Consider the following 13043-nt stretch of genomic DNA (forward strand, 5'->3'; position numbering starts at 1 on the left):
ACGGAGCAAAAGGTTCCAATGCACGCAAAGTTGACCATTTGTGGGTTTGTAGCACTGATATACACTGTTTAAGCCTACGCACTTGTTCAAGAATGGTTAGCTTTTATAAAATGTTTGTTTTTCTTCATTTTTCTTCAGTGTGATGTAAGCCACCCGTCATGTAATTTTCATGAAATTTTGAGGAAACAAGTCGTGGGTGACGCGCTGTCCCTAATGGCATGTAGTGTTGCGCAGCTTCGACATCTTTGCCGCCATATTGGATCTGGTGGTTACTTTGTGTAACCAGATAATTTAGAGTGCGGATTCATGTTATTCGTCGTGGCACGGAGAAAATTAGATTCTTTCGTTTGCTCTAAAGTACCATGGATTTAAGTGTAGAAGATCATCGAAACGTTCGCTGGTTAAGAGGACAATGAAGAGGGCAACGAAGCATGCAAGCAAGATCAAAAAGCCATTTCATTGAAGAAAGACCATGTTTTTCAGAGTGAATGCATGGCGATCAAAATACGCATAGCTTGCCTATGATGCCGACAAAAAGATCACGACCTGTAAGATCTGTCTCGAGGCAAACAACTTTAAAAATGCATTTACAATATTGTCAAAGGGCCACCATTTCAAGAGTTTCAATTTCAACGTGCGTTGATGAAATGGACAGAGATATCACCAAGGATTTTTCCACTCTAGTCGTGGAGCGTATGCGCAAGTCAGCTTTGTCCCGCTTAAACTCCTGCAGGGTCCCTATTTTTAGGAAAGGGGACCCCGGGGGGGGGACCCTGGACGGGACCCTGGGAGGGACCCAGGGAGGGACACGGGAAATACAATGTAAACGATTCACATAACCAGCCCGCTTTCCGATATCATTGATATCGCCGTTGCCATTTATTTGCGATGGGCTTTACGCACATCCCACATTGTGCTTTTGTTGAAAGCTTTTGCTTTGGTCCTCGTCCACTTTTTCTCTGCTGCTGCGTTTGATGAGATCGATGTGCGCGGCCTTTTTCTGTTTAGAATGAACACCGATCGGCTCGGAAAACATGTGTCACAATGAAGCTAGAGGAAAGCTAAAACTTGTGAGAGATCGACAACTGTGACCGGAGAAAAAGTGGGTCTTCTGATTGGCCAATTATGGTGAAAGTGTTAGGACATTAATTTTTGTCTTAAAGATAACAATGTAAAGATTTCAACTTAAATACACTTTGCTTGATTGCAATCAAATTTTGACTGTAGCTAGATAAACCTATTTCCGACAAACCAGGTTTTGGGATTTTACAATGATTTCTTTTCCATGACAGCCTTTTCCTCGCGGTTGCCTAAAGTTCTTAGTTAGCGCTTTTTTCGTAGTGCTCTGTAACTTTTGAATTTGATCGAATCAAGGAAAGCCCCGACAAGATCTTTTGTGGGTGACATACTTAATGAAAGAAATTAATTGCCCAAATATGAAATTCCCATTGAATTGGAATTTGTACCTTCGCGTTTCAACCTCAAGAAAAACAAAGCATTTTCTTTAATATAATAAATAAAATATTTAATACAAGGGTTGAAATATCTGCGCCGTAATCGGAAAGCGCTGCATCCATTTCACTGAAGACACCCCTTAACTGAATACGGTAACCTTAACAAAGTATCTTGTTTTGGTCTCAATTAATTGCGCGCATTTACGAAAATGGAGTGGTTTTCAATTGAGTGTCGAAAGTAATTAACAAATTGCTTTGTTTATGATTAGTTCACTCATTGATTGGTTCAAAGTTCTCGCGCCACTTTTTCAACCAATCAGAAGTGGAACCAAAACCAATAGTGGCTCGCGCGTGCACATTTTCCCGCGCCCTGTGTCGGCTACGTGTAATTACTTGGGGTTTTGATGGGTTTACCGGATTGTCTGCGTTTTTTCTAATTGGCTGAAGTAATTACTTTGGTATGGGGTTTACGACACTCGATTGAAACTTGCTCTGAATTGAATTCTTAATTTTGAAAAATTGAAATATTTTACCAGTCAGTTAATATGAAGACTCCATCCAATTCAAAAAGGAATTACAAACTAAATTTTTGGGGATTATTTGGTGCCATTCGGTAGTTTTGACACGTTGTGTGACCGCTAAAAAGCCCCCCAAAAAACACCAAATACCTTTCGTGAAACCGATTGCTACGACGATATGAAAGCTGTAACAGGTACTAATGGCTTAAATAGAAATCAGCACTTAACCTTGCGCGAATGCAGGCGATCTAGAGTAAAAGTTATTTTGTGTACCTCCGATTTCGGGAAACGAACGTAGAGAACACAAAAAGTGACAATGAGCATGGCATGTAGCATCATAACATGTGAATGACGTAGAATGAACACGTGGCCTCTAAAACATGCCGTTATATTCCAAAAATTTACACTTTCCAGACCTTACAGAAACTAGCCAATAATAACAAACGTTACAATTTGTGGATACGAGGGAAAACAAACGGACCCCATTTTACAACGTGGGATGCCCCCTGCAGGGCAGACCACGTTCTATGGAACTGTTTCTAATTCACGATTTGGAAATTACTTTATCAATTACAGGGGATTGCATTTTGTCATAGATATACCTCCACAGAAGTGCGACATGAAGTGTTGTCTGCCGGCAGTACAAGCGCTCGTGTCTCATAGAAAAAGTTTTTTTCACTCCAACATACTCTCTGTAATTTTAAAGAACGACGACTTTAAAGTCAAATGACGGTAAAAAGGAAGAAAAGTAGTTTATTTTTGACAACTGGGGATACAAATTAACAGTCGACCAGTAAAGTTCCCTTCACCAAACTACCTGAATGGAAAAGGAATATAGCAAAAGGTTATCAGGAATAAAAATATATGCAGCAAAATACAACGTACCCCGTCCTTTGATCACATTGAAAGGCGAATTTATCTTGAAATCAAGCAGTGATAAACCTCTGGTTCTTGCACCGGGATGTCTTGCTCGCGTTTTCGCAGCTCTTCATCGTTTTGGGAAAGCTTAACATGTGCTTGACGAAAGTTGACAGATTGACTATGACGGTGCCATCGTTGTGTTTTTGGTTTTACTTTCGGCATCACGGATTTCTTATCGATTAACGAGTCCGCAAGGGCGAGCTACTTAGGCCCCTCCACAAGCATCCGGATATTCTTGAATCTGCTACTTTTTCTCTGGGGATTAAAACGTTTTCACGTACACACGTAGCGTATTCAAATCTATTTTGCCCGCCCACACGTATCCGGATTCGTTCTAGTATCTAGGACTCCTATGTGACTATTGCCAACAGAGCATGCGCCATCAGTCGTGCGAAGTGCGAAAGCGATGGCATTTCGTTCCGCGGCATCCCAATCTCCCACGTAATAATGTATATTGTCTAAAATGGTAACTGAAGCCTGTTAATGTAGACTGTCTAGATTTTCATTTCATTATGATGGCGGGTGCTCTTGGCTTTCTAGCAGAAAAACGTAAACGTTGCATTCCCGAACAGGATTTGAACCCGGAGCACCCACTTAAAAGGAAATGTTTTTATCCACTTAACCACTAAAGCTCAACCGGCTGACAATTGTACCGATTATTTACCAACACTAATTAGTATATATGAAATCATTGCTGAATAGTGGTTAAATCCAGTCCTTGATTTTACAATGGTTAGCTTCTCTTGACGTTTGGCAACCAACATTTTCTTAGCGGGTGATAATACAGGTTCGAGTCTAGCCAGTTCAGGCATTGGGGTTCGGATTTTAAAACCCATAATCCCTATCAAGCACTAAGCATGCCAAATTGACGGTAATAGTGAAACTCCCGGCAGCACCCGCGATCATAATGAAATTACATCAACCACGCTTCAGTTAGGGACTGTGCAATAATTATCAGGAAGGGGGGGTCCTAAAATGAGCTTCACCAAAGGAAAAATTAGATAGGTCCCCCCCTCCAGCAGCGTCAAGATTAGCTGTGACCCCCCCCCTCACGTTCTCTCAAAATTATGATGTGCCCCCCCCCCCCCTCTCTAACCCGTACCTTTAGATATTGAAAAACTTGAGAACAGATACCAATATCTTTTATCCGACAACCCTGCTTGTGCAGGAAGGTTTCTCCGAGAGGATTACAAGCCAGCTCCCCATGATGATAGCAACATCAGACGTTGCAAACAAGAGGCAAATGATATCCAGGACAAGCTTAATGCTGTCGTAACCAAGTTAGAAAAACACTGAAAACTGGGCTCAGCTGTTTACACAATTTTAATGCTGAACAACGTCATTCAATAAAGTCTCATGTCGGTTTAAACGTTCTGCATCTTGTAGAAGACCTGGATAGGGTGATGGCTAAATATAAAGCGACATTTCCTATTGGTGCCAAATCTAAAGCATCCAAATCAAGAAAAAAGAAGGAACAGAAGAAAAAAAGGGAGAAGAAGAGGATTGCTGCCTCAGAAAGCCGTAGGACCCGAACCTGTATAATTTTTCGGTCTTTGGGAGGTGAACCCATTGATGACAACTATGAAACAGAAGTATGTGGCATTCCTCAGCTAGAAACTGTAGACCTAGAAACCCTCTCGCTGTTTAAATCAAGAACAGACCTGGCATGTCTGCGGGACCTCTTAAATGCCAAATGTTTTATTGGCAAAGCTCAAAACGTTATTTTTGTGACTTCTGTGCATGAGCGATTGTTTCAATCTATCATATGTTGACATTCTAAATAAGTTAAAGCATGTGTTTATGTTGATGCAATATTTAGACATTATGGATAGTCAAAGGCGTGGCATCTGTCTATTTGGAAAATGTTTATTTATTCATTATCGAATTTGTGAAATTTAATTAAGACCCCCCCTCAACTTACTTGAGAAATCTAATGTAGAGCCCCCCCCTCCTTTCCATTATTTTAACTTAAGGCCCCCCCCTCTGGTTTTAGGGCCCCCCCCTCCTGATAATTATTGCACGGTCCCTTACCATTGTAGACAGTATACATTAATTAGGTCGGAGACTGGGTTGTCCGCGGCCGTGTTGAATATTTATGGAGTAAACTGATTGGATGTGAGTTTGTGACGTCATTGGATTTGAACACATCCGGATTCGAGCGTCCACACGATTCCAAATTCTTTGCGTATTCGAAACTTTCCACTCTGGAGAGCGGATTCAAAAAGTTGCGGATTAGCAAGGCGAAATATTATTTGCTCTTTCCATAAAAATGCATGTCACACTCATGAACAGAACAGAAAAATGAATTAAAGTTAATCAAATAAAATTATAGAGACAAAAGCGTGAGCACGAGAAGGAACAAGATTGGAGAAAAATATTAAGAAAAGAGTCAAATATTTAGAAAGATCAATGTAGTGCAAGTCAACATTCATTCAGTTCTTAAGATCTTTAGAAGCTATTTGCGTTTGTCCCAAGCTTGCAAAGTTCAGCAATTAACGGCGCAGTTCAATAACACTTCAACATCTTCGAAAATTGTTTACGAAAAGATCTGTTCATCACTCCATAAATGAATGGATTTATTGCGCTGGATGTATAAGCGAAATATGCATAGGCCAAGTAAACACGACGGTTGAACCAATCGTCTCGCATTATATCGACGAAGTCAATGACAAGGCAGGGAATCCAGCAGAGAAAAAAGGCGATGACAATAACACAAACTGTGCGAGTTACAATGATCTCTGCTGAGTTCAGACTTGAAAGAGAATTCGAGTTGATGTTTCTTTCAGCTAGGCGTCTGAAGTGTTTTCTGATTGCTTTGAACACTTGAAAATAGCACCAGATGATTATGAAGGCTGGGAGGAAGACGAACGCGATACCAGAGAATATGGTGTATACCTGGCTGCTTCTGACTGATCGATGCAAACTTACGCAGATTGCCTTTCCTGGATGAAAAACAAATAGGTTACCTTGTTGGCCGAAAGTTATACTTGCTAAAATCGAGAAGGAGAACAAACCGGCTGCCATGATCATTAATCCAGTTTGGCCAGGAGTGAAGATCTTTTTGTACAAGTATGGCCTCATAACTCGATAGTACCGGTTTACAGCAGTCAGCGCCATGATTTGAAGCGAGAAAAATGCAAGAAAATGGACAAGAAATCCTTGGATGTGACAGAGGTTGGATCCGAAAATCCATTCCCCGGCAATAAGAGATCCCTCGGATAAGGGCATAGCGACGAGGGACATGAGGATATCGCTACCAACTAGCGCCAAGACAAGCTCGTTGGTGACTGATCGAAGGAGGCCATTCTGGTAGAAAGAAATGCCTAATACTGTGTTTCCAACAATAGCGGTTATGTTGATGAGAAATAGAACTCCAACATCTGCGACCACAGAAACTGTGGTACGATTCGCCAGTGTGATTCCGGAGAAAAGGGCTTCCGTGAAGTTAGTTTCCATGATTGTCTTTGCAAACAATTCAATGGTTACGCGTTCTTCGCAACGGACTAAAAGGATAGAGTGGTTCTACCTACAGAAAATCAATTCAAGTTCAGCGCTTCCGCTACATCTGGTCATGCCACTTATAAATGACAACGAAGCATTTGCAGTTAGAATCAAGAAAAATCTGGAACCTAAGCGAGGCTCCAACGCTTTAGTGTAAAACGCACGTCGATCCAAAATAACTCATGGTAACATAAACAATATGTAATAACTACAGACTGCTTACGGCAAAGACTCAAAATTGCGGATATATCTGATAAGACGGGTTAGGCCGCCATTTTCGCCTATGATACCAAAGCTTTCGAACACTTACATATCTTAGATTTGTAACAACGAATGAAATTCATCTCATCATTTACTTTGAAGTAAGTAGGCCTGCCTTTGAAAAATGTCTTAGAAAACTGTCTTAGAAGACAATCTAAAACTGCATTAATGCGTGGTATCATATAAAGCGATCTTTGTAGAAATTAAGGGTCTGTTAAGTATTAATGCTGAACAAGCGAGACATAGCAAGATACACCAAAAGAGGATTTTAATTGCGGTTTAATTATTTTCAACGTGTATAACAACTATATTTTGAATTAGAATGAAAAACGCAATGAAATCGGGTCTTCCTAGCTGCGATAATTTGGTTTGAAAAAGAACAATGAACAATTTGCTGCAAAATATATACTTATTTTCAAGATTTTTTTAGATACCACACTTAGTCGTTTACTCGGTGTTTTAATTCAATCTTCGCTTCCACATCCTGCAATTAAATTCAAAGAACGCATATAATTAAGTTTCTCATCGGTGTTTTTTTATGCATAATATGAGAAGTCTACTTAGTTTAAGGAACGCATCTCTACATTATCCGACTCTAAACTGCATTTTCTTTAAAATGCGCTTTTTTGCAAACGCAAAAAAATATTTCGTGCAGGCAAATCGCCCCTATCCCTCACATAATGAAAAGTATTTAGGTTTCGTAATAACAGCAACAGCAAGATAAGGGAAATTCTTAAAGACGAGAAAACTAATTTAAACGGTTCCTACTGCATGAACGCAATTGAAATCTAACTTCCTGATTTGAAACATTGTTCCCTGGTGGGCAGATATTATTGAAGTGCCTGTTCTTTTGAAAAAAAAAAACGGACTGTTTTTTGTGTTATAATGACCGATATGATTTGTTCGAGACTAGTATTTGAATCATACAGTTGAAAACACGGGTTTGAAAACGCTATTTTGATCTACACGCCAGCCGAAGCCGAAAATGAATTTTAATCAGTAACTTCCGAACATTACAGCTAACTCCACCTGGCGAATGTAAAAAGCCGAACTTATACAAATGCTTTTGGCGCTAGACAATTAAGTATGATTGTTTACTTCAACCCACAATTTAAGACTACATCATCAACCGTCCTTTCTGTGGGATTCATGCACATCATTCACTTATCATGATCATTGAGTCCTCATCCACATTAGTTCGTTTTCAAAACTCTCCGTTTTCTTCTCGGCGAAAACGAAGGAAAACATTTTTCATCCACACGAACGTTTTCAGCTATTCACACTACAACGTTAAAAAACAATGAAACAAATGTTTTCAAAGTTTCCCACGCTTTCAGTTACGTCACCCTTTTAAATATTTTTTTGCTTTCATCTATTCACATACTGGTAAATGCGTTTTCAAAAGTTTCCCACCCCCTGACTTCATCGTTTTCAAAGGGATCCGTTTTCTCCAGTCAACACTTAAACTGGAGCGTTTTCAAAAGGTGTCCGTTTTCATCAGTGCGTTAAGGCGCTTTTACACTGTGAAATGTCTCGTGCAACTTGTCCCGCCACAATGTCACCAAAACATTGCGAGACAAGTTGCACGAAACATTTCATAGTGTAACAGCGCCTTTATAGTGTGGATTCTTTGACTTGGCGTCACAAGAGGGTTGAATTTGTTGGTTCGCTACTCTGGGCCCATTTCTCGAACGTCCCGATAACTTTTTGGGCCTGAAAAGCTGTTGACGAAACTGCCTTCCGCTTGTTTTCGTAAGCTGGTCTTTACTAAAGAAACATGTTTTCAAGATAATTAAAAGCAAAATGATAGTGAAGTTTGTTGACTTGAAATCTCTCCATTCTTAAGATACAGAGGGAATTATGACACCCGAAAAAAGCCTGAAAAGTTTCGGGTACTCCTCCGGTTTTCCCGTCTTTTCAAAAACCAACCTATAGTTTGATATGAGTTGAGTTGATTTGTTCTCTGAATACGTACACTGTCCCCAATTAGTGCGTCAGCGCTAAATACACTTGACACTTAAATAAAGTTTATTATTGACAGCGACATGTCGTTGCGTGAGGCCCCCAAAACAGTTATTTATCATCGGCACATACTTGTACGAAAAAACTGATTGAGCCAAGAATATTCTACGTTTCCGAATAAGTAAGTGGTCTTGATAGCCGCCAACTAAGCCGAAACCATAATGAGTTATTTATAAGAAACGTCAGATTTGAAAAGACACTTTTGTTGATAAGAGCACCTTCTGGGTTTTTGATTTTCAATCTTAGCATTTCTAGTGGTTTCTCAGTATCGTCTTTTAATAGACACCGAACCGTACCCTGTCAAATTATTGCACTTTATTCCTTTCATGAACTTTCTTATTGATTTCATAGCAGTCTGCATGTAGATACCAGTTTTTTTTTCTTAAAAACTGTCGCCGCGTATCCTCTCGACTGCCGCTTTAATGCCGTGTGGAGCACAAAAAGAATTTTCAAGACAATAACGCGGGCAAAAACGTGTCGACCTCCAGATCATTTCTAAAATCAACTTAAATGATAAGCATTTTCCGTGTTTACATAGCCTCATCTAAACATCAGGAGGAGTTGGGAAAATTCTCGACTGTTATGCAAACCTGGACGCACTCGAGGGTTTGCATAACTGCCGAGAATTCTCCCAACTCCTTGAACGATAATTGAACTCCATGTATGGTTACGCAAACATTATCTTGAGTTTCTGTTAAAAAACATGGTAGATGATGACGTGGGTAAAAATAAAAAAAGGTTTACAGATTTGCGGAGCATTGTTTAAGGCCCCCGTACCATGAAGCAACGCAAATCGTAATTCTAGAACTGCTTTATTTAACTCAGTAATAATATGGTTTTCAATTAGTGGAAAAAAAGTTTAGGGCATTTCGCAAGGTTCACCTTAGAAAAAAAAAGGGGGACTTTATTTAAGTGCGTAGACGTTCTAGCGCTGAAGCACTAATTGGGGACACTGTAAATTGAAGTCAAAGTCAAGTCAATAACTTGGTAGTGAGTTATATGCAATGTTAGTGCGGGAATTCTCGCATTTAATTCTTACCTCGGCTGCACATATTGGGGCTGGACAATCTGCGAGCAAGCGAGCCATGCGAGCCATGCAAATTTCGCATTTAAGTCTAAGCAGTCGTCTAAGCACCCATTTCAAATAGCGCTGATAAACATTTTTATTGAGTCTAAGCACCCATTTCAAAACGGTACTCTTTCAATAACTGTGTGACTCGCATGTTGACTCGCATGGCTCGCCATGTTGGCTCGCATGACTCGCAGCCATGGCTCACATGGCTCGCGTGACTCGCACATTGTCCGAACTCGCACATATTCCAGTAAATGCCGTCGGAAAAACGCTTGTGTCACTGCCATCTGCATTATCGAGAAAGCTCGGTCCACAAGTTGCCTTTCTTTCTACAAGGAAAACGGGCGCATAGATTCTGGGACAAAGGAAATATTTACAACGTGAAACCAGCGTCTTCATAATGTCTTTTCTGCGGTTGGAGAAATTAAACAAAGGGAAAGAAAAACAGATGCTTTGTAAACTCTGGCACAGCCGGTTTGATGTGTACATGCGCGCATGCGTAGAGGATGGGTATAATTCTACAATGAAAATTTAATCTACTTTATCCCTGATTCATTTAAATAGTCCTCTCAAACGGGCCATCGTATAATCTTCTTTTCGCCTACAAAATGATTGTGTCATGAAGTTAAAAATACACTACTATGAAATCTTCTATAATCAAGCCCTATGTGTTTTCAACTGTTCATCTCGTCGAAAGCAAAACAACATATATTCACGATAGCATATTTGGATCGATTTCAAGTATCCTGCACGCTGCTGAACGTAAGGCTAAAAAATCCGAAGAAATGATCTTTCCTTTTAAACCCCCTGTTTTTCTCATGTTGCTGTAATTACGTTATTCAGATACTAAGCTATTTTTAGCATTCTTGCCTTTGTAAAATAATATTGATGCTCGACTGCATGGCTTAAATTTTTCAATCCACTAGCTTGATCGTCGATGTCACATTTCCTTTGCCAATTATTAAGCTGAGGTCACGAATAGACACTCTCGGTTTGAAACACAACTGTCGGTCGCTAAATGTAGATTCGTCTGAAGAGTTAATTAGGAACTCTTGGTAGTTTAGAAAAAACCTGATCACTGAAACTACTGACCAAAGAAGAAAGTATGTAACCCTCGCTGATGACTGACAGCACCCCGCCATACTACATTCACGTATCTCTGTTTGAGTTGTTTGGTTGCGCGCATGCTTGGAAGTCACCCAAACTCCAAAATAAGCTGAGTTTCGTTGGTAATTTATGCAAAGCTTCTTCTTATCCATTAAAATATTTATGCTAGAAAAGGAAATTTGCAAGAAGACACGGACATGTCGAGATTATGATATTAATTTTGATTATGGATTTCAAAATGGCCGTGATTAGATGCAAGTAGATTTCAATAAGCGTCACGAAGTGTCCCCTTGCTCTTATATCACTTGTGTCGCGGAATGCAGACAATAGACCATTTCACAGTTGTGGCTGAGTTACCAGGCCTAGCAATGGAAGCGAGGCTGCCGGTGACCCTGTTTTGTAATGTTAATATGGACTAATTAGCATTACAACAACACAATTTACATGATAAAAGCAGTGAGGTCTGTATCAATGCAAGGTCACCGGCAGCCTCGCAGCCATTCATAGGCTTGGTCGCTGAGCAAACAACTGTAAAATGGCCTATTAACGTCACGAAGTGTGCCCCAAATGCTGCTCCTCAGGTAGGTAACGATAAACTGTTGCATTTACCCTGACCTTTATTGATACAAATAGGTAGTAAAGGCTTAGACTTAGGGACTGTGCAATAATTATCTGGAAGGGGGGGGAGTTCTAAGATTAATGGGGGGGGGGGCCTGAACTTAAACCAAAGCGCAGGGTAAGGGGGGTAAGATGTATTAAACATTTGTAGGGGGGTTAGAAGTTAAACTGAGAGGTCTGATCTCAATCCATGGACTCAAGCTAATGTATATTACATGTAAAACAGAGTTAACTTAATAGAGGGTAATGTGAAGTGCTAGAATTCTATCCCATATGAACCATGTGAGCGTTAGCCCTACTGATGGAAATGGGACCACACAAGGACAGAGAAAAACTCTGACCAGGGTGGGAATCCCATTTTCTCAATTCCCACCCTGGTCAGAGTTTTTCTCTGTCCTTGTGTGGTCCCATTTCCATCAGTAGGGCTAACGCTCACATGGTTCATATGGGATAGAATTCTAGCACTTCACATTACCCTCTATTCAGTTAACTCTGTTTAAAATATAAGTGCTACACGGCCAACGTTTCTATAAACGTAACCTTTCCTTGTATATTACATGTAAGCTAATCAAAATCAATTTTTGGAATCTTTTAAGAAATATTAATATTAACAGCTTCAAAACCTTGTACTAAAAATGAACAGTTTATCTCAACAATATTAAACATATATTCAAGGACTTGAGTTAAATCCCGAGTTGGTTTTGAACAAACACTTCCGCTTCCCCAACGAAGCATTTACAGGAAAGCAAGTCCCTCAGACAAGATTTGTCCGTATGTGATGTAAACAAGGTAAGGCAAGAAGGTCTAATGGTATCTGGAAACAAGGCACAATTAGTTGAGCGAATACTTAAGCATGCAGATGGTTCTGTAGCAAGAACATTTGATGAAGACATCGAAAGTGATGATGAAAACATGCCCTCCAGTTCTCATGATGATACCTCAAGTGAAGGTGGTTCATTAGGCGACGATTATGTGGAGCGCAGCTTCCAAGTTTTATTTATTGATGATGCAGACATACCAGAAGTAGTGTAAAGGTAAAGAGGGATGTAGGGAGGATCGGAGGTTGGGGAGGGGGGTTGAAAGTAATCTCCCTCTAGACGGGGGTGGACAAGAAGTTATTTTAACTTTAATTCAGGAGGGGGGGGGGGGTGTGGGACGTTCCCTTTTGTGGTCGGTTAAAAGTGCTTCGGTATTTCAGCGCCCCCAATCCTTGTTCATTATGTTCGTTCTTAAAGCGAAGTTAAAACAGCGCGTCTCTCAAAGAAAAGTGAGTACTATTGCAATGGTATGAAAGCCAGCTGTGAAACCCTTCCCCTCTCAACAGTTGACCCATTCAAGTCATCCATCTCTGCCTGAGAAATGTTGGAAAGAATAACTGTTATTCCACTGCACTGTGTTGAGTTAGATTCCTCGACAAAGGTTAAGAGCGGGTATGAACTTTGTAGGACGTACACGTGCGTAGAAGCGATATATATCTGGCCAGCGGTTAGACGGTTGGGCCGTTCGAAGGGAACCAGTACGACCGACTCGTTAAAAATGTGTCGGACAGACATTTCAAAAACAACGAGG

At 40.3% G+C, this 13043-nt stretch overlaps 1 protein-coding gene across 1 annotated transcript; it reads right to left on the reverse strand.

Annotated features, from left to right (window-relative positions):
• Nucleotides 1-4936: 4936 nt before the first annotated feature.
• Nucleotides 4937-6990, reverse strand: LOC138041613 (histamine H2 receptor-like). The gene has a single exon (XM_068887361.1). It carries the CDS (start codon nt 6347-6349, stop codon nt 5399-5401), a length of 951 nt encoding a protein of 316 aa, XP_068743462.1. The 5' UTR covers nt 6350-6990; the 3' UTR covers nt 4937-5398.
• Between the last annotated feature and the right edge of the window lie 6053 nt (nt 6991-13043).

This window comes from Montipora capricornis, chromosome 3, assembly GCF_036669925.1.
Source record: "Montipora capricornis isolate CH-2021 chromosome 3, ASM3666992v2, whole genome shotgun sequence".
Classification (NCBI taxonomy): Eukaryota; Metazoa; Cnidaria; class Anthozoa; order Scleractinia; family Acroporidae; genus Montipora; species Montipora capricornis.

What these genes read in the sequence shown, in the direction of transcription:
- LOC138041613 (XM_068887361.1), bottom strand. Translation starts at nt 6,349, where the DNA reads ATGGAAACTAACTTCACGGAAGCCCTTTTCTCCGGAATCACACTGGCG.